We start from the raw sequence: 22,393 nt of genomic DNA on the forward strand, positions 1-22,393 counted from the left end.
CTGGTGAAAGTGTCAATGGTGCGACCGATGGTGGCATCTAAAGACGCACAAAGCGTGATTGCAGCGTCTGTAGACACTGACAGTGGGCGTCTCAGTCCTTGCATATTCAGATGCATGGATGTACACCAGGGAAGGGCATTGTAGCAGTATTAACATAAAGTCACAGACACAGCTGCACCAAAAGACAAAAGGAAGGCCTCCGACTCAGAATCAGGCCCAATGAGCAGGGAACCCGCCACCTCCACAAACCCCGCCCCCATTTGGGCTGCTTACAGAAAATTCCCGGGCTGGTTTTCCATCCCAATCCGCCTCTGACCGAGGGGTAATTTAACTGAGGCAAGAGAAACAAAATCCGTGAGAAGTTCAGGTTTTTTTCGCAGCTGTGATCGCAAAAAACACATAGATCCGGGAATTTATCCCGGATCCTATGTTTTCACACGACATCGATTACATTTTTCCACAAAAAAGTACATTAATTGAATTGCCCGATAAAATATTGGACAAAAAAAATCACGATTAAATAAAAAATTTTGATGTAAAATTTACTGCAATCAATTGAATTCCCCCCATAATCTAGATCACAAATGTAAGGTGCAAAGTCTTTCATTAATTAGACAAAAGCTTTAAGGTACGTTTTTTCACCATATTATGAATGGAGAATATTTGGCAAGTAATCTGTGTGTCCCTACATCATGTACAAACAAGCAGTGCCATTGATTAAATATGTTCAGTCTGTCTCTGGGAGGGGCTACTGGATAATATATGGCCTGTGTTTATGTGAATAGCAAAGTTTTCTAATCTGCTGTTACAGGTCAGAGTCCCTGTGACTGGAGACAGGCGCAGCATGGAGAGAGGGAGCTGGAGAACGCTAGTGATAAAGGTGCGTTGTGCATACACTCTATGGCGATACGGCTCAGTAGAATGCTACATGGCAAGTACTGACAGTGCAATTACTGTATAACATTAATTTGCTCAGGGCAGCTGCTTTTCAGCTGTTATACATGATTGGAACTTTATAACCTGATAAAGCTAAATATTTATCTTATATAAAACCCTTTATGAGGTCTAAGAACACTGTACGCTATTTACGTATGGAGTACCGTAAGGGTACGCTCGTTGCGTAACGATCGCTTAGCCGTGGTCGAGACGCTCAAGCGTCACGTTCGCTCACGGCCAAGAGATCACAGGCAGGCACGCTATTGGCTGCCGACTAACGTAATGATTCGCTATAGCGTAGCGGACGCTCGAGACCACGAGGAGATCACGAGCGGCGCTGACGCTCACAATGTTAAACCTTTATATCTAAACCATAAACAATGTAATATGCTGTAAAACCTTAGTGTAATGATAGAGTGTAAATGCAACACAGTATAACCTTATTACCTTTAAAGCTGTTCTAGCGTCACCGACGCTCTGAGAATACTTAACACTATAAGAAATACACAGATACCGTGCTTAGGGTCCAACGCCTAATATATATATATTCTGAATGATATACTTGCAAAAGAATTAATACAAATACAAATCATACACTACAATATAACATAGACTACCTAACCAGATAACTACACAGGAAATACAATACAATTACTATTTAAGGGAAAATAAGAGAGAAAGAGGAGAAGAGAGAGAGAGAAATTGGCCCACAATAACAAGAAGATCAATATAGTTGCGGAGAAAAACTTACGCACAAAGGAAACGATCGCATGCGCCTCTGGACATCCAGCTCCCGATTTTCAGCAATGATAACCGTTGAAGAGTGAGAGCTGGATGTGATCGGCCTGTCTATTTATGCCCCACACACAATGCAATTCAATGGTCCCTACAATCTCATTGTTCATTGGACACAGGAATTCCTCCTCGCATTATAACAAAAGGTCATAGGTTGATTCATACAGGTGGGCCGTGACTATTTCCAACAGCTCAGGTGGGAGGGAAACTGGGTTTCCCGCCGCATGGATAAGTAAGTGCAAATACAGTAAATGTTCATAAACTTCTTATGTCCATAACTATTCGCACGAGCGATTAATCCGCTTCAAACCAACACCGGAATATTGCTAATTAAATACTCTTCCGATGGGTACTAAACACCACTGTATTACTCCTGTCTGACCCTTCGTATCAAACAAAGAGGGATCTCTCTGTTCACGAACATTCTATATTAACCAAACTTTCAGAATCTATCAAAAGGACCATGATCTACAAAATACATTATATAGTGAAAATATGTAACGATTGAGTCGCACGCTACGATCACATAAACTCTACCGTAAATACGCATACCGTGCGCCTGCGGGTGCCCGCGACTGTGAGTATGCGCACGTACGGGAGAGCGTACGCATGCGCAGCACGGACCTGTGTGAGGTGCAAATATGGTAGTGTGCATAGAGATATTTTTCTGACTTTGACAAACCTAAGAGCAGGTTTCTCAAGAGATGTGCAAGGAAAGAGCAAAGTTGATTTTTCTACTTAATGATTACTGATGGGTTTGTTTTTTTTAAAAAGCATCTGAACAGAGTGGATGCAATGGTTTTGGGGCTAAACCAGTATTTATGAGTATTCAGTCCAGCACCTCCCATAAAAAAATGTGACCGCTTCAGGAGCAATAATACTAGTAAAATCGTAGACTCAGGATCAGGCCCATATACAGTACAAATAGCTTTATTAAAAATTACCCAGTAGAATTCAATTCAAAGCACAGTAGAAAGTCATTGTGGCCATACTCCTTAGGTGTATTGGCTTATCGTAAAAATGGCTGCTTCCATTGTTTGCAGGTAACAGGTGCATTTTAAATTGTGTACCAAAAGCTCCTTATCATTGGGGGTAATTCCAAGTTGATCGCAGCAGGATTTTTGATAGCAACTGGGCAAAACCATGTGCACTGAAGGGGGGCAGATATAACATGTGCAGAAAGAGTTAGATTTGGGTGGGTTATTTGTTTCTGTGCAGGGTAAATACTGGCTGCTTTATTTTTACACTGCAAATTAGATTGCAGATTGAACACACCACACCCAAATCTAACTCTGTCTGCACATGTTATATCTGCCTCCCCTGCAGTGCACATGGTTTTGCCCAGTTGCTATCAAAAATCCTGCTGCGATCAACTTGGAATTACCCCCATTGTGTCAGTTATTTGGTCCACAAATAATCTATTTATGCCTTTACTGTTCTCCTCAACTAGAAGTTTCTTTGAATATATATTTTTTCAAGTAATTACGAAAAATATACCTTTATCAATTTAAAATGTTTCCTAAAGCAGTGAAATGTTCTTGTTAACTGGCTCCATATTTTGCCTTTTCAGGAGCTGGAGCATCAATACTCCCCAAGTCACTGGTCTCCTCGCATGGACAAGGATGCAGTGATAGAGGCGCATGTGAGGGTACTTACAGAAGGTACAAGATAGTAAAGACATCCACTGTCTGTTATAATAAATATAGTTAAACCCGGGGCCAAAGGGGACAACCGTCCCGGGCCCCGTACGCCAGAAGGGACCCCGAAGATCATGGGCACAAAAAAAGTGCAACAGCGCCAGTTAATACTTTCTGAACTGCCCGCCCATTGACTAACAAATGTAATTAACCGGCCATGCCGTTTTGTATATTCACCAGCCTGCAAATCCGCAGTAGTTCCGCCCATCTGTCACTTAGATTGATAGTTACTCCCCCCAGTGCCTATTCCAGGGTCTGCCTCTTCCAGCTGACACCAGACACGCAGTCTGATACCACCCGCTGGCCACTGCTACGGATGCCACAGACTCCTCGAGTAGTCACTCAGCGCTGACTTCGACATAGCTGTCGGCTTCACTCCCTCAGCTCCCTATTACCGCTATGGCCGCTATAATACAGCTCGAATGCAGCAGCACAGAAGCTAAGCAGAGGAGTGAGCTCTGGAAAGGTATCTCCAAAACTGGGATCCATGGCTTCACCCTCCCTGTGCCTGGCAGCATATTTATAGCCAGATGTTTATTGCTCAGCTGCTCAGAATCAATACACAGGCAGCTGTGAGCACAAGAGGGTGGGACCAGGAGCCTGTCTGCCACTGGCCGCCCTATATATGCCTCCACCTGCGGTATTATTATTATTATCCTTTATTTATATGGCGCCACAAGGGTTCCGCAGCGCCCAATTACAGAGTACATAAACAAATAATCAAACAGGAAAACAGCAACTTACAGTTGATGACAGTATAGGACAAGTACAGGGTAAATAAACATAGTTACATCAGCAGATGACACTGGAATACGTATCAGGTGGCAGAAGACTGATGGATTTGGTGCAGTTGAAGATTATTAAAGTAAGAAAGGATAAGCACATGAGGGAAGAGGGCCCTGCTCGTGAGAGCTTACATTCTAAAGGGGAGGGGTAGACAGACAGGGGTGACACAGATGGGGTACATAGAGAGCGTAGAACAGAGGGTTAGGATGAGATTTGGCTGGGTTTGGTGAAAAAGTGGGTCTTGAGAGCCCGTTTGAAGTTTTGTAGAGAGGTGGAGAGTCTGAGGGGGAGAGGTAGGGAATTCCAGAGAAGTGGTGCAGCACATGAAAAATCTTGGAGGTAGGAGTGGGAGGAAGTAATCCGTAGGTAGGAGAGTCGGCAAGCATTAGCAGAGCGAAGAAGATGGGTGGGAGTATAAAGGGAGATAAGGTCAGAGATGTAGATGGGAGAGGAGTGGGTGAGGGCTTTGTAAGCGAGTGTGAGAAGCTTGAAATGGATTCTGAAAGGGAAGGGGAGCCAGTGAAGGTCTAGTAAGAGAGGAGAGGTGGACGTAGTGCGTTTGGTGAGGAAGATGAGCCGGGCAGCAGCATTGAGGATAGATTGGAGTGGAGAGAGGTATCTGTCAGGAATGCCAATCAGGAACAGATTACAGTAGTCCAGTCTGGAGATGACCAGTGAGTGGATAAGAGTCTTAGTAGCATCCTGGGTCAGAAAGGGTCTGATCCTGGAAATATTTTTTTAGGTGAAAATGGCAAGTTTGTGAGAGGTGCTGAATGTGTGGTTTGAAGGAGAGGGAGGAGTCAAGGATTACTCCAAGACAGCGCACTTGGGGGCTAGAGGAGATAGTAGTGCCATCAATAGATAATGAGATTGTAGGAGGTGAGGTTATGCGGGAGGGAGGGAAGATGATCAGCTCGGTCTTAGACATGTTAAGTTTAAGAAAGCGCTGGGACATTCAGGAAGAGGTAGCAGAGAGACAGTTGGAGATACGAGTGAGGAGAGCAGAGGAGAGGTCTGGAGAGGAAAGATAGATTTGGGTGTCATCAGCATAGAGATGATATTTGAAACCAAAAGAACTAATGAGTTTACCTAGTGAGGCATGCTACCCCCTCAGTCCCGACGCACGTCCCGCTAGTGGCTCATGCTTATATCCAGCCCTGCCAGTTTGATTGACAGCTCCTATTGCGTGGGGCTGCAGGAATGTCATCCTAATGTGTATACTGACCACCACTGTATAGATTCATTAATTTAATCTTATAGCCGACACTCCAGAGGCACATATACAGATGAAAAATAGATGATATATTATAAATTTAGGTTTCAGGGCCTAAGCCCTTTGTCAGGACATACCAATATACAGCATAAAGCAAATTGGTATGTCCTGATGAAGGGAATTAGGCCCTGAAACGTAGATTTATAATATACCATCTATTTATGATCTGGATATGTGACTCTGGAGTGCCGTTTATTTCTTGGATTTTTGCATTATTGGAGGATTCGGACACCAGGAAGGAAGGTTTGGAATAATATATGCTCAGGTGCCCTCCATGAAAGAAATAATCCAATATATTGAGCGGAATGGCAACGGGTCATAGACCCGAAACTGAAGTTTTCTTCATTAATATTCAAGCCTCAGAGTGCCGCCATTTCGCTCGATCACCATATATATCTCACTTTTATCAGGGTTACAATATAAATGTTTGATGGAGATTGGGGGTTGAGTACGGTTAAGGGGGGGCCCCAGAAATATCAGTGTACCGGGCTCCAAGATTTCTGTTGCCGGCCCTGGGTAAACCATGCAACATGACATAATATCCTTGTCAGGATGTTGTATTGATAGCTACTATCTGCATGGTCACTCAGCACATGATCTGTTTTTTTTATGGTATAATGATTCACATAATCAATTTTGCTGATTGTCTTATCTTATCACAATGTCACATTGTCAGACTTCAAATTGTGATGCTCCTGTTCACGGCAGGTACAAACAAATCTCGGTCAATGACACAGTCAGTACTGAACATACAATATGGGGACAGAGACAGTGAGAAAATGGACGTCTATCTTCCTGACGGAGAACCAAAAGGTGAGACTTCCCAGGAAAATAAGTAAAGACTTATATTAAAATAGTTTGTGTCTTAAACATATTTAAAAATATTGATTCCCTGACTCTAATGAAAACGGTTGAGATCAGCTAATTCGGGTTCTGCAAAATTAAGAATTTCCCCGATTTTCTGACAATAGCCGATCATTGATGGCCGGCGTATCCAATCAGGGAAATGCTGATTGGAGAATCAGCAAACAGCAGGGGTGGTCATTCCGAGTTGATCGCTCGTTATTTTTTTTTCCGCAATGGAGCGATTAGTCGCTAATGCGCATGCGCAATGTCCGCAGTGCGACTGCGCCAAGTAAATTTGCTATTAAGTTTGGTAATTTACTCACGGCATTACAAGGTTTTTTCTTCGTTCTGGTGATCGTAATGTGATTGACAGGAAGTGGGTGTTTCTGGGCGGAAACTGGCCGTTTTATGGGTGTGTGCGAAAAAACGCTGCCGTTTCTGGGAAAAACGCGGGAGTGTCTGAAGAAACAGGGGAGTGTCTGGGTGAACGCTGGGTGTGTTTGTGACGTCAAACCAGGAACGAAACTGACTGAACTGATCGCAGTGGCAGAGTAAGTCTCGAGCTACTCAGAAACTGCTAAGAACTGTCTATTTGCAAATCTGCTAATCTTTCGTTCGCAAATCTACTATGCTAAGATTCACTCCCAGTAGGCGGCGGCTTAGCGTGTGCAAAGCTGCTAAAAGCAGCTTGCGAGTGAACAATTCGGAATGAGGGCCAGGGTCAGGGAAATGGGTATTAGATGTATGGAGGCCTTTAACTGCACAGAACTCTTGTTTTAGAATGCCCAGTTTCACTGGTGCACTGATGGTTGCAAAACGAGTTACTTTCTTAATTTTCTCATACGTCCTAGAGGATGCTGGGGACTCCAAAAGGACCATGGGGTATAGATGGGATCCGCAGGAGACATGGGCACTTTGAGACTTTAAATGGGCGTGAACTGGCTCCTCCCTCTATGCCCCTCCTCCAGACCTCAGTTAGATTCTGTGCCCAGAGGAGACTGGTTGCACACTAGGGGAGCTCTACAGAGTTTCTCTAGAAAAGACTATTGTTAGGTTTATTATTTTCAGGGAGCACTGATGGCAACAGGCTCCCTGCTTCGTGGGACTGAGGGGAGAGAAGCAGACCTACTTCTGTGAGTTCAAAGGTTCTGCTTCTTAGGCTACTGGACACCATTAGCTCCAGAGGGTCTGATCACTTGGTGCGCCTAGCTGTTCGTTCCCGGAGCCACGCCGCCGTCCCCCTCACAGAGCCTGAAGACAGAAGACGGGTGAGTAAAGAAGCAAAGAAGACTTCAAAGGCGGCAGAAGACTTCAGATCTTCCGGAGGTACCGTGCAGCGGTCGCGCTGCGTGCCATTGCTCCCTTACACAAGCGGCACTACATGGGTGCAGGGCGCAGGGGGGGGGGGCGCCCTGGGCAGCAATAAACCTCATGTTTAACCTGGCTATATGTATATACATTGGCAATGTATAGGGACCCCCGCCAGTATAAAAAAACGCGGGACCGAAGCGCGCCATATAGAGGGCGGGGCTTCCTCCTCAGCTCAAACCAGCACCATTTTCTCCACAGCATAGCTGCAGAGACGCTGCTCCTGGCCCTTCACTGCTACCACAAGTAACAGGGTGCACAAAACGAGTGGGGGGGGGGGGGGCACGGCAATTTGGTGTTGATTACTATTATATAAAAAGCGCTTACAGGTCTGGGGCATTGGTTAATTCCTTCAGACCGGTGGGGCGCTGGGTGTGAGCTGGCAAACTCCCTTTCTGTCTCTCTGAAGGACCTTACTGTGGGTCTGTCCCCTATAGCCCAGTGTGTTTGGGGGTGTCAGTACGTGTTTGTCGACATGTCTGAAATTGAATGCTTTTCCCAGGAAGAGGCTGGTGAGGGAGCTGAGCAGAATGTGGGAGTGACTCTGTCGGCACCGCCGACTGCTGATTGGGTAGATATGTGGAAAGTTTTAAATGCAAATCTGGCTTTATTGCATAAGAGGTTAGACAATTCTGAGTCTCAGAACCAAGCATGGAGACAATCCATGGGTGATGTTTTATCACAGTCTCAGGCCCCCTCAGGGTCGCAGAAATGTCCATTTACCCAGGTAGCAGAAACAGATACCGACACGGATTCCGACTCCAGTGTCGACTATAATGATGCCAAGTTACATCCTAAAGTGGCTAAGAGTATTCAGTACATGATTGTGGCTATTAAAGATGTGTTGCATATCACAGAAGACCCCACTGTCCCTGTATGTATAGGGTCTGTATGTTTAAGGGAAAGAAACCTGAGGTAATGTTTCCTCCCTCTCATGAATTGAACGCTCTTTTTGAAAAGGCTTGGGAGTCTCCTGACAAGAGACTGCAGATTCCCAGGAGAAATGCTATGGCGTATCCTTTCCCCTCGCCGGATAGATTACGGTGGGAATCATCACCCACAGTGGACAAAGCCCTGGCGCGTTTGTCCAAGAAGGTGGCGCTACCGTCCCCTGACACGGCAGCCCTTAAGGATCCTGCGGATCGTAAACAGGAAACTACCTTGAAATCTATTTATGTTACTACCGGTACGCTACTCAGGCCGGCCGTGGCATCGGCATGGGTGAGTAGCGCTATTGAAAAGTGGGCAGATAACTTGTTATCTGACATAGACACCCTGGATAGGGACAGCGTAGTTTTGACCCTGGGTCACATCAGGGACGCAGCAATTTATCTAAGGGAGGCTGCAAGGGATATTGGCCTCTTGTGATCAAGGGCCAATGCCATGGCAATCTCGTCTAGGAGGGTGTTGTGGACTCATCAATGGAATGGTGCTGCTGAGTCTAAGAAGGCTATGGAGGCAGGGGCGGAACTACTGGCGGGGCAGGCAGTGCATTGCACTGGGGCCCCGCCGCACTCAGGGGCCCACAGCCGCCGGCCGGCATTTAGAACAGATTGACATGCGGACGAGAGTCCGCATGTCAATCTGCGTTCTCCTCTCCCTCCTTGCTGCTCCCCCGCTCCCCCGCCCCCCCCCCCCCCCCTATGTGTTGGAGGGACACGAGCGCATCGCGCGTCTCTCTGTGTCCCTCCTGGCTCTCCCCCGGCCGCTCTAAGGAAGCATGTGCCGTTCGTGAGCTCTGATTGGCTCACGAACGGCACATGCTTCATTAGACAAGCGGGGGAGAGCCAGGAGGGACACAGTAGAGACGCGCGATGCGCTCGTGTCCCTCCAACACATAGGGGGGGGAGGGGGGACCGGGGGAGCAGGCACTGGGGGGACAGATCTGGCACTGGGGACATATACCTGGCACTGGGGGGACAGATCTGGCACTGGGGACATATACCTGGCACTGGGGGGACAGATCTGGCACTGGGGACATATACCTGGCACTGGGGGGACAGATCTGGCACTGGGGACATATACCTGGCACTGGGGGGACAGATCTGGCACTGGGGACATATACCTTTCACTGGGGGGGCATATACCCGGCACTGAGGGCATGTACCTGGCACTGGGGGCATATACCTGGCACTGGGGGGGAATATCTGGCACTGTGGGAGAATATCTGGCACTGGGGGGGCATATACCCGGCACTGGGGGCATATACCTGGCACTGGGGGGGAATATCTGGCACTGGGGGCATATACCTGGCACTGGGGGGGAATATCTGGCACTGTGGGAGAATATCTGGCACTGGGGGGGCATATACCCGGCACTGGGGGCATATACCTGGCACTGGGGGGGAAGCAGGCACTGGGGGGGAATATCTGGCACTGGGGGCATATACCTGGCACTGGGGCATATAACTGGCACTGGGGGGGCATGTACCTGGCACTGGGGGCATATACCTGGCACTGGGGGGGAATATCTGGCACTGTGGGAGAATATCTGGCACTGGGTGCATATACCTGGCACTGTGGGGGAATATCTGGCACTGGGAGCATATGTGGCACTGGGAGCACGGCCCTAGCAACAAGCACTACCCACTAGCAACGAGCATGACACCCAGTGCATGAAACCCCTGGCAACGAGCATGACATCCTGGCACTGTGCATGGAACCAAGTGCATGAAACCCCTGGCAACAAGCAGGTAATTTCTTTTTTTATTTGTTGGGACTGCCTGCCGCAATGTGTAAAAAGGGGGGACTGCCTGCCGCTATGTATAAAAATGGGGAATCTGCATGCCGCAATGTAAAAATGGGGAATCTGCCTGCCGCTATGTGTAAAAAGGTAGAATCTGCCTGCCGTAATGTGTAAAAAGGGCACGCTATCTGCCGTTATGTGTAAAAGTGTATGGTGTCTGCCGTAATGTGTAAAATGGGGACGCTGTCTGCCGTAATGTGTAAAATGGGGACGCTGCCTGCCGTAATGTGTAAAAAGTGCACGCTGTCTGCCGCTATGTGTAACGAGGGCACGCTGTCTGCCGCTATGTGTAACGAGGGCACGCTGTCTGCCATTGTGTAAAAAGTGTATGCTGTCTGCCGCTATGTGTAACGAGGGCACGCTGTCTGCCGTTATGTGTAAAAAGTGCACGCTGTCTGCCGTTATGTGTAAAAAGGGGAATCTGTTCGCTGTAAGGAGTAAAAGGGTCTCTACCTGGTGTAGTGGTGCTACTGTGCGGCGTAATTTGAAGAATGGAGACTACTGTGCACCGTTTTATGAATTGGTATTATTTTGTGGACACACCCCTTCCCCACGAAGCCACGCCACTATGTATTTTTGCGCGCGCGCCTACGGCGCGCACTGCCCATGGGGTGTACTTGGATGGGGGGCCCAAAGCATTTTGTTGCACCTGGGCCCACCGCTTGCTTGTTCCGCCACTGTATGGAGGCTCTGCCCTACAAAGGTAAAGTTTTGTTTGGTGAGGGCCTCGCGGACCTGGTTTCCACAGCTACTGCGGGTAAGTCTTCCTTTTTGCCTTTTGTCCCTCCACAGCAAAAGAAAACACCTCAATACCAGATGCAGTCCTTTCGGTCGCATGAGTTCAGGAAAGGACGTGGTTCTTCCTTCCTCGCGGCCAGAGGTAAGGGAAGAGGTAATAGATCGCCGGCTGGGGCAAGCTCCCAGGAACAGAAGTCCTCCCCGGCTTCAACCAAGTCCACCGCATGACGCTGGGTCTCCGCTGCGGGAGTCCGCATCGGTGGGGGCACGTATTCAACTCTTCAGTCAGGTCTGGGTTCGCTCGGACCTAGATCCTTGGGTGCTGGATATTGTAACCCAAGGATACAAGCAGGAATTCCAAGATGTGCCTCCGCACCAATATTTCAAATCGGCCTTACCAGTTTCTCTTCCAGAGAGAGAGGTAGTATGTGCTGCAATACAAAAGCTGTGTCAACAGCAAGTCATTGTCACGGTTTTTATTCAACCCTGTTTGTAGTCCCGAAGCCGGATGGCTAGGTCAGGCCGATTCTGAACTTAAAATCCCTCAACCTTTATTTAAAAAAATTCAAATTCAAGATGGAATCTCTCCGAGCAGTGATCTCCAGTCTGGAAGGGGGGGATTTTATGGTGTCGGTCGACATAAAGGATGCATACCTACATGTCCCCATATATTCTCCTCATCAGGCGTACCTGAGGTTCGCTGTTCAGGATTGTCACTACCAATTTCAGACGTTGCCGTTTGGTCTTTCCACGGCCCTGAGGATTTTCACCAAGGTAATGGTGGAAATGATGGTGCTCCAGCGCAAGCAAGGGGTCACAATTATCCCGTACTTGGACGATCTCCTGATAAAGGCGAGATCACAGGAGCAGTTACTGAAAAGCGTTGCGCTCTCCCTGCAGGTGCTGCAACAGCAAGGCTGGCTCCTAGATTTACAAAAGTCGCAGTTGATTCCGACAACTCGGTTATCGTTTTTGGGCATGATTCTGGACACCGACCTGCAGAGGATCTTTCTCCCGTTGGAAAAAGCTCAGGAAATCCAGAACATGGTCAAGGAACTTCTGAAACCGCCAAGAGTGTCGATTCATCACTGCACTCAAGTGCTGGGAAAAATGGTGGCGGCCTACGAGGCCATTCTGTTTGGCAGGTTCCATGCAAGAACGTTTCAGTAGGACCTGCTGGACAAGTGGTCCGGGTCCCATCTGCAGATGCACCATAAGATAAGCCTGTCCCCCAGGGCCAGGGTTTCTTTCCTGTGATGGCACCAAAGTTCTCACCTTCTAGAGGGTCGCAGGTTCGGAATCCAAGATTGGATTCTGGTGACCACGGACGCGAGTCTCCGAGGTTGGGGAGCAGTCACACAGGGACAAAATTTCCAGGGAAAATGGTCAAGCCAGGAGGCTTGTCTGCACATAAATGTGCTGGAGTTAAGGGCCATCTACAACGGCCTGCGGCAGGCGGAACATCTTCTTCGCGACCTGCCCATCCTGATTCAGTCGGACAACATCACAGCCGTGGCGCACGTAAACCGCTAGGGCGGAACAAAGAGCAGAGCGGCGATGGCGGAGGCCACCAAGATTCTTCGCTGGGCGAAAAACATGCAAGCGCTCTGTCAGCGGTCTTCATTCCAGGAGTGGACAACTGGGAAGCAGACTTCCTCAGCAGACACGATCTCCATCCAGGAGAGTGGTGTCTTCATCAAGAGGTCTTTGCAGAAGTGACAAGTCATTGGGGACTTCCTCAAATAGGCATGATGGCGTCACGCCTCAACAAGAAGCTTCGGACATATTGTTCCAGGTCGAGGGACCCTCAAGCAATAGCAGTGGACGCACTAGTGACACCGTGGGTGTTTCATTCGTCTATGTGTTCCCTCCGCTTCCACTCATCCCAAAGGTATTAAGGATCATAAGAAGAACAAGGGTTTGGACGATACTCGTTGTTCCAGATTGGCCACAGAGGGCCTGGTATCCGGATCTTCAGGAATTACTCACAGGAGATCCCTGGCCTCTTCCTCTCAGAGAGGATCTGTCACAGCAAGGGCCATGTGTGTTCCAGGACTTACCGCAGTTGCGTTTGACGGCATGGCGGTTGAACGCCAAATCCTAGCTAGGAAGGGTATTCCCGGGGAAGTCATCCCCACTCTACTCAAAGCTAGAAAATATGTGTCTTGGTGTGAATTCAAGAGGGCTCCTACAGAAGAATTTCAGCTGGGGCGTTTTCTCCATTTTTTGCAAGCAGGTGTGGATGCGGGCCTGAAGTTAGGCTCCATTAAAGTGCAGGTGTCGGCCTTATCAATTTTCTTTCAAAGGGAATTAGCCTCATTTCCAGAAGTGCAGACTTTCGTGAAAGGCGTGCTACACATCTAACCTCCGTTTGTGCTCCCTGTGGCACCGTGGAACCTTAATGTGGTGTTACAGTTCCTTACGTCACATTGGTTTGAACCTTTACAAACGGTAAAGTTGAAATTTGTCACTTGGAAGGTAGTCATGCTATTGACCTTGGCGTCCACAAGGCGGGTGTCCGAATTGGCGGCTTTGTCTCACAAAAGCCCCTATCTAATTTTCCATGAGGATAGAGCAGAGTTGAGAACTCGTCAACAATTTTTACCAAAGGTGGTTTCTTCGTTTCACATGAACCAACCTATTGTGGTGTCTGTGGCTACTGAAGCCTTGGCTGATTCCAAGTCTCTTGATGTGGTCAGAGCTTTGAAAATGTATGTAGCCAGGACGGCTCGGGTTAGGAAGACAGGGACGCTGTTTGTCCTGTATGGCGCTCCTGTTTCTAAGCAGACTATTGCACGCAGGATCTGTAATACGATTCAGCAGGCTCATTCTACGGCTGGTTTGCCGTTACCGAAATCGGTGAAAGCCCATTCCACTAGGAAGGTGGGCTCGTCTTGGGCGGCTGCCCGAGGTGTCTCGGCTTTACAGCTTTGCCGAGCAGCTACTTGGTCGGGGTCAAACACTTTTGCAAAGTTCTACAAGTTTGATACCCTGGCTGATGAGGACCTCCTGTTTGCTCAATCGGTGCTGCAGAGTCATCCGCACTCTCCCGCCCGGTTTGGAGCTTTGGTATAAACCCCATGGTCCTTTTGGAGTCCCCAGCATCCTCTAGGACGTATGAGAAAATAGGATTTTAATACCTACCGGTAAATCCTTTTCTCTTAGTCCGTAGAGGATGCTGGGCGCCCGTCCCAGTGTGGACTCTATCTGCAGTAATTGTATATAGTTATTGCTTATGTTACACAAAGGTTGTGTTTTGGTAAGGGTCAGCCTGTTGCTGATCTTGTTGGTTCACGCTGTTAACCGGTGTTAGTGAAATGCCATGTTGTACGGTGTGTTGTGGTGTGAGCTGGTATGTATCTCACCCTTAGTTTAACAAAATCCTTTTCCTTGAAATGTCCGTCTCCTCTGGGCACAGTTCCTATAACTGAGGTCTGGAGGAGGGGCATAGAGGGAGAAGCCAGTTTACGCCCATTTAAAGTCTTAAAGTGCCCATGTCTCCTGCGGATCCTGTCTATACCCCATGGTCCTTTTGGAGTCCCCAGCATCCTCTACGGACTAAGAGAAAAGGATTTACCGGTAGGTATTAAAATCCTATTTTTAGATACTATGGCCCTGATTCAGATATATGGTATTGCACATTTGGAGATAAGCAGCTGTGAAATACCATACCTACCTTACATCTAATACGTTAATGCTGCACGAGGTATCTGTATGAAAAAAATATACTTCCTGTGTGCATCGTAGATCTGAGAGCCAAAGCTTACTCAGACTGGGTGCATGAATGCCTCATCTACAAGCGGGGGCGACACCCTCCCTTCTGTATAATGGTCCCCATTGCCATTCCAGTTCCGCCTTCCAAACGCAAAAACCTGTCAATCATGCTGCAGCAATGTGAGCAAACATGCAGACAGCAACGAACAGAGCCACAAACTTTGGAGATATACATAAACCATCAAAACACTTTTGTTGTATTTGTCCCCTGAAGGGGCATGGTCAAGCCTCCCTTTACTTAGACCACACCTCCAGAAGGACCCTGACCCGGACCAGCTCTCTGCTATGACAGCATCAGCATCTGTTGCTCTAGAGTCTAGACACATCTGAGACTTTATGCCAATGCTAGTATAAGCCCTTCCCCTGGTGTACAAACGTGCGTCTGAATGTGTGAGAACTGACATTCCCACTTTGAGCGCCTGTGGACGCTGTAATACCTCCTGGTGATGAGAATACCAATGCTGCTAGGTGCAGATTCTCTGTCAGAGTGTGGCCTCTAATGTGAGCAATTAAGCATCTGAATTTGCAACCATGTCAGCGACACGCCGGCAACATTCTCATAACATGCCCATAAGCCGGACCTTGTTTATGCATTTGAATAGCTGCCTGCCAATCGCTGCCAAGGAACACCCAATACATTTCCAATACATTTCGAATGCATTTTATACATTGTGCATCTCAATCAGCACTCTGACTCTGTGCACACATACAAGTGCTTCCGCAGTGCTTAACAAAGTATGTAAATGAGCACACAAGAAAGCAGTGGCTTACAATCCAAAAAAAGTAAATATAGAAATGACCTGGCACCTATTAGTAGGCAAATACTTGGTGCTTTTCAAAAGGTATACTCAACCCGGGTAAAAAAAGAAAATCACAAGAAGTATATGAAAAAGCTCTGGTATGTGGCAAACAGATTTTTATTAAAAATCAATTATTTAAAACCAATTTAAAGACTCTATATGTCTCACAATTTATATTAAAGCAGAAGCCGGCTGGCACTACACATGTATCTTATGAATAATTGCTGCTGCAGCAATAATAAAATGAAACAGAATTTTTTTTTTTTAAATTGCTTACTTTCGGGGTTGGGGATGGAATCCCGGCAGCCGGATGTCAGTATACCGACACTGGGATCCCGGCCGCCAGAATGCCGGCAGCAGGGCAAGCGCTAGAAAACTCCTTGTGGGCTTGGTGGCTCGCTGCGCTCTTCACAGGTACTATTCCCACTCTATGGGGTAAATTTACTAACATTCGTATTTTCCAGTTTCAGGTCAAAGTTCAATCACGAATGACATCGACAGTGTAAAATTGCAACTTTTTGAATTGATTACGACTAATTTACTAAGCTGTCGTATTCGGGTTTTTCTTTTGTTCCGATGTCGATGTCATTCGTGGTTTTCTGCTGTAGAATGCGGCCGCTTTTGTTGTTTCGCGGCCGTGTTTGTGGGTTTTTTTTTACGACTGCGTCACATGTCTGTTACGGCAGTGATTTTGATATTGCGGCCGCATTTTTAGTCCTAAGTTTCGTTTTTGTCACGCGTCCGTGATTGGTTGTATTCGTGAAGGAGGAGTGTCTGTGCATATTACTATAAAACCGCCCCAAACACACCGCACCTCGTGGGTTTAGCTAGTGGAGAGGAGAGAGGAAGGTGTATTTGGAGTTGGTGAGTTTGGTGGAGTTTTTGGAGGATTTGGAGAGGAGTTTTGTGATTGTTGAGTGCTGTACTGTGTGTGTAAGTAGTCTTGTCATATTTGTAGTATTGTTTTTTCTCAGTTTGTAAATTTTTTTGTCCTTGTTATTTTTTTTTAGTCTTTTGTCATTGTTTGTGAGTGAGTGAGTGAGTGAGTGAGTGAGTGAGCGTGTGTGTTGGCTGTGTGGTGTGTAGTAGTAGTAGTAGTAGTGGAGGAGTGTGTTTTGTGTTTTTATTTTTCAGTGTTTTTTGTCGTTTGTCCTCATGTCAGACTCAGAGGTCAGTGTGGTGGCGGAGGTTAGTGAGGTGGAGGCTGGTAGTGAGGTGGAGGCTGTTAGTGAGGTGGAGGCTGTTAGTGAGGTGGAGGGGGTTAGTGAGAGGGAGGAGGTTAGTGAGGAGGAGGAGGAGGGGGTGCCTGTTGCTGCATTCTCCAGTGATAGTGATGGTGTTGTGGCTCCGCAGCCACGCACCACTACCAAGACTGGCAGGAATATTAAGTTCAGCTATGCTGAAAACATGGCGTTGGTGCGTGAGCTGATGAAGCACCATCGCCAATTGTTTGGTCAGGATGCTGGCAAGATGTCCTCCCGCAGGAAGTCTGTCCTGTGGGGGCAAGTAATAGTTGCCGTCAATAGTGAGGGTGTGGTGAGGCGGACTGAGGACACGTGTCGCAAGAGGTTCTATGACATAAAGCGGCGTGTCAAGGCCAAGATGGCCAAAGAGGCAAAATCAGCCCGCAAAACCGGAGGTGGACCCCCTTTCCGGGCAACCTATCGGGAGTGGGAGGAGCCTGTGCGGGCATTGATTCCTGCAGAAGTGGTGTCTGCAACTCATGTCCGGGATTCGGACCGACCCACGCAGGATGGTGAGTTGGATTTGTTAAATTTATTTTAAAATGTCCTCTAAATGTTTTTTTTTTATTTTTTTAAGGTTAAAGGATGCAAAAATTGTTGCTCAGATATTGCAGGCCTATGCACCCTTAAGGTGTGTTTGTGTTTAGAAATTGCATTTTCCATCTTGCCTTGGCTGTATTTTTTATTTAATTTTGCTCAAGAACAGGTGCAATGCCTGCTGGTATGTGTATTTGCAATAATAATTTTGCGATATTGCTTGGACATCGGTGTTGTATGTAATGGCATTTTTTAATATTTGATTAATTTACTTCAAAAAAAAGGTTCCTACAAATTCAAAATTACATTTTGGTTAAATTTGCAAGTAGTCAATCTATGCAATATCTGACACATAATTCTCAAATGTAACAGATTTATTTGGTGCAACACCATGTACATTTTGATATACACCACAAATTAAGGAAGCACGAAGATCTTAAGCAGAAATTAGTTTAATTTAGAATACATAATAGATGGTTACAGTACACTAAGGCTTTGCAGTTATAATTTTTACACAAAGCATGGTAATAATGTTTGCTCCACTTTTTCAACAGTCCGACAGACCAGCCGGCCAGACAGGCCTCAGACAACTCAGGATGATGCTGGGATTGCAGGTAAGACTTCACTGTAGTCACATATTCTGCAAACACATAGAAGTACAAAATATTAATGTTTATATATTCTCATAGGTTCTGCTTCTGTAAGCCGACCTCCTGTAAGGCGCCCATCACAGGGCTCGGGCCACTTACCCAGGAGGCCAAGTAAGACACGGCGTCTTGGCACGGAATCTGCGGCTCCATCTTCCCCACCCAGGCGGCGCATTTCGGCAGTGTCACCCCAGCCACCACTGGCACTATTGGCGAGTCCACAGAGTGATGAGCCCCGATCACCTCAGTTATCTGGTGAGTCAAAACAGAAACTAAACACATAGCAAATAATCTACACAGTACAGTTACTATGTTGTGAGTTGGAGTTGACATTACATGTTTGCCATAACAAGCAATGTCATGTTACGTCTTCAATTGGTAAAGGTGCAAATGCTTAATTTTTCAATGTCTTAGTGGTTGATATCGCCAACATCATTTTTAAAAACGAACATACATTTGTAATAATTTTGGCCACACACGTGCACATTAAAATAAATTTAAAAACAAAAAAAAAACATTAAAAATAAACACCCTCCACAACATTATAGTGTTCACACATCTCCCCTGTCCGGTATGTAGACTGCTTACTTGCTCCGCTCCTCTGGACTATCCAGGTAAGCAGTCTATATCGTGGACAGGGGAGGTGACATAACACTGTAATGCTGTGGAGGGGAGGTAGTTAGGTGAGGATTACGCAAGTCTGTCTATGTGCACGCCTGTGATGGTATATATGTTTTTTGAGAAAAAACAAATTATAAGTTTAGAATAACAACTCTAAAAACTTGAAAAATGGAGTATTATGAATGTAGTAATGTGTAGAACTAGCAAATATATTTTAAGAAAAAATAAGATTTTACTTACCGATAAATCTATTTCTCGTAGTCCGTAGTGGATGCTGGGGACTCCGTCAGGACCATGGGGATATAGCGGCTCCGCAGGAGACAGGGCACAATAATAAAAGCTTTAGGATCAGGTGGTGTGCACTGGCTCCTCCCCCTATGACCCTCCTCCAAGCCTCAGTTAGGATACTGTGCCCGGACGAGCGTGCATAATAAGGAAGGATATTGAATCCCGGGTAAGACTCATACCAGCCACACCAATCACACCGTACAACCTGTGATCTGAACCCAGTTAACAGTATGATAACAACGAAGGAGCCTCTGAAAAGATGGCTCACAACAAGAATAACCCGATTTTTGTAACAATAACTATGTACAAGTATTGCAGACAATCCGCACTTGGGATGGGCGCCCAGCATCCACTACGGACTACGAGAAATAGATTTATCGGTAAGTAAAATCTTATTTTCTCTGACGTCCTAGTGGATGCTGGGGACTCCGTCAGGACCATGGGGATTATACCAAAGCTCCCAAACGGGCGGGAGAGTGCGGATGACCCTGCAGCACCGAATGAGAGAACTCCATGTCCTCCTCAGCCAGGGTATCAAATTTGTAGAATTTAGCAAACGTGTTTTCCCCTGACCAAGTAACTGCTCGGCAAAGTTGTAAAGCCGAGACCCCTCGGGCAGTCGCCCAAGATGAGCCCCCTTCCTTTTGGAATGGGCTTTTACCGATTTTGGCTGTGGCAGGCCTGCCACAGAATGTGTAAACTGAATTGTATTACAAATCCAGCGAGCAATCGTCTGCTTAGAAGCAGGAGCACCCATCTTGTTGGGTGCATACAGGCTAAACAGCGAGTCAGATTTTCTGACTCCAGCCTTCCTGGAAACATATTTTTCAGGGCCCTGACAACGTCAAGTAACTTGGAGTCCTCCAAGTCCCTAGTACCCGCAGGTACCACAATAGGTTGGTTCATGTGAAAAACAGAAAACACCTTAAGGAGAAATTGAGGACGAGTCCTCAATTCTGCCCTGTCAGAATGAAAAATTAAGTAAGGGCTTTATATATGATAAAGCCGCCAATTCTGACACACGCCTGGCTGAAGCCAGGGCTAATAGCATCGTCACCTTCCATGTGAGATATTTTAAGTCCACAGTGGTGAGTGGTTCAAACCAATGTGACTTTAGGAAACTCAAAACAACATTGAGATCCCAAGGTGCCACTGGGGCACAAAAGGAGGCTGTATATGCAGTACCCCTTTTACAAACATCTGAACGTCAGGCACTAAAGCCAGTTCTTTCTGGAAGAAATTCGACAGGGCCGAAATTTGAACCTTAATGGACCCTAATTTTAGGCCCATAGACAGTCCTGTTTTCAGGAAATGTAGGAAACGACCCAGTTGGAATTCCTCTGTAGGGGCCTTCTTGGCCCCACACCACGCAACATATCTTCGCCAAATGCGGTGAAAATGTTTTGCGGTTACATCCTTCCTGTCTTCGATCAGGGTAGGGATGACTTCATCTGGAATGCCCTTTCAGGATCCGGCGTTCAACCGCCATGCCGTCAAACGCGGCCGCGGTAAGTCTTGGAACAGACAAGGCCCCTGCTGGAGCAGGTCCTTTCTTAAAGGTAGAGGCCACGGGTCTTCCGTGAACATCTCTTGAAGTTTCGGGTACCAAGTCCTTCTTGGCCAATCCGGAACCACGAGTATCATTCTTACACATCTCCCTCTTATGATTCTCAGTACTTTTTGTATGAGAGGCATAGGAGGGAACACATACTCTGACTGGTACATCCACAGTGTTACCAGAGCGTCCACCGCTATTGCCTGAGGGTCCCTTGACCTGGCGCAATATCTAGTTTTTTGTTCAGGCGGGACGCCATCATGTCCACCTTTGGTTTTTCACAACGGTTTACAATCATGTGGAAGACTTCCCGATGAAGTCCCCACTCTCCCGGGTGGAGGTCATGCCTGCTGAGGAAGTCTGCTTCCCAGTTTTCCACTCCCGGAATGAACACTGCTGAGAGTGGTATCACATGATTTTTCGCCCAGCGAAGAATCCTTGCAGTTTCTGCCATTTCCCTCCTGCTTCTTGTGCCGCCCTGTCTGTTTACGTGGGCGACTGCCGTGATGTTGTCCCACTGGATCAATACCGGCTGACCTTGAAGCAGAGGTCTTGCTAAGCTTAGAGCATTGTAAATTGCCCTTAGCTCCAGTATATTTATGTGGAGAGAAGTCTCCAGACTCGATCACACTCTCTGGAAATTTTTTCCTTGTGTAACTGCTCCCCAGCCACTCAGGCTGGCATCCGTGGTCACCAGGACCCAGTCCTGAATGCCGAATCTGCGGCCCTTTCATAGATGAGCACTCTGCAGCCACCGCAGAAGAAACACCCTTGTCCTTGGAGACAGGGTTATCCGCTGATGCATCTGAAGATGCGATCCGGACCATTTTTCCAGCAGATCCCACGTAAAGGTTCTTGCGTGAAATCTACCGAATGGGATCGCTTTGTAAGAAACCACCATTTTTCACAGGATCCTTGTGCAATGATGCACTGATACTTTTCCTGGTTTTAGGAGGTTCCTGACTAGCTCGGATAACTCCCTGGCTTTCTTCTCCGGGAGAAAACATCCTTTTCTGGACTGTGTCCAGAATCATCCCTAGGAACAGTAGACGTGTCGTCGGAAAAAACTGCGATTTTGGAATATTTAGAATCCACTCGTGCTGTCGTAGAACTACTTAAGATAGTGCTACTCCGACCTCCAACTGTTCTCTGGACCTTGCCCTTATCAGGAAAGCGTCCATATTTCTTTTAAGAAGAATCATCATTTCGGCCATTACCTTGGTAAAGACCCGGGGTGCCGTGGACAATCCAAACGGCAGCGTCTGAACTGATAGTGACAGTTCTGTACCACGAACCTGAGGTACCCTTGGTGAGAAGGGCAAATTTGGACATGTAGGTAAGCGTCCCTGATATCCAGTGACACCATATCGTCCCCTTCTTCCTGGTTCGCTATCACTGCTCTGAGTGACTCCATCTTGATTTGAACGCTTGTATGTAAGTGTTCAAATATTTCAGATCTCACCTAGCCGTCTGGCTTCAGTACCACAATATAGTGTGGAATAATACCCCTTCCCTTGTTGTAGAAGGGGTACTTTGATTATCACCTGCTGGGAATACAGCCTGTGAATTGTTCCCAATACTGCCTCCCTGTCGGAGGGAGACGTTGGTAAAGCAGACTTCAGGAACTTGTGAGGGGGAGACGTCTCGAATTTCCAATGTACACCTGGGATACTACGTGTAGTATCCAGGAGTCCACTTGTGAGTGAGCCCACTGCGTGCTGAAACTCTTGAGATGACCCCCTA

The 22,393-nt window shown here is 47.1% G+C and overlaps 1 protein-coding gene and 1 long non-coding RNA gene across 3 annotated transcripts in view; one reads left to right on the plus strand and one right to left on the minus strand.

The window, feature by feature from the left end:
• The first annotated feature begins 796 nt into the window (after window positions 1–796).
• The window catches only part of AFMID (arylformamidase), a 156,677-nt gene continuing 135,080 nt past the window's right edge, over window positions 797–22,393 (plus strand). The window contains exons 1-5 of one of the 2 annotated variants that reach the window (XM_063961298.1): window positions 797–880; window positions 3,302–3,392; window positions 6,196–6,300; window positions 18,094–18,153; window positions 18,229–18,441. In XM_063961298.1, coding sequence (XP_063817368.1) covers window positions 845–880; window positions 3,302–3,392; window positions 6,196–6,300; window positions 18,094–18,153; window positions 18,229–18,441 — 505 coding nt within the window. In that variant the 5' untranslated portion in view covers window positions 797–844. The remainder of the gene's footprint in view (window positions 881–3,301; window positions 3,393–6,195; window positions 6,301–18,093; window positions 18,154–18,228; window positions 18,442–22,393) is intronic. The other variant, XM_063961299.1, reaches the window with a different exon arrangement.
• On the minus strand, window positions 17,896–18,377 carry LOC135056319 (uncharacterized). Its single transcript, XR_010243948.1, has 2 exons — window positions 18,289–18,377; window positions 17,896–18,179 (listed from the first exon to the last, which is right to left on the minus strand). It is a non-coding gene; the product is annotated as an uncharacterized LOC135056319 (long non-coding RNA).

The sequence above is a fragment of the Pseudophryne corroboree genome, chromosome 3, assembly GCF_028390025.1.
Source record: "Pseudophryne corroboree isolate aPseCor3 chromosome 3, aPseCor3.hap2, whole genome shotgun sequence".
Classification (NCBI taxonomy): Eukaryota; Metazoa; Chordata; class Amphibia; order Anura; family Myobatrachidae; genus Pseudophryne; species Pseudophryne corroboree.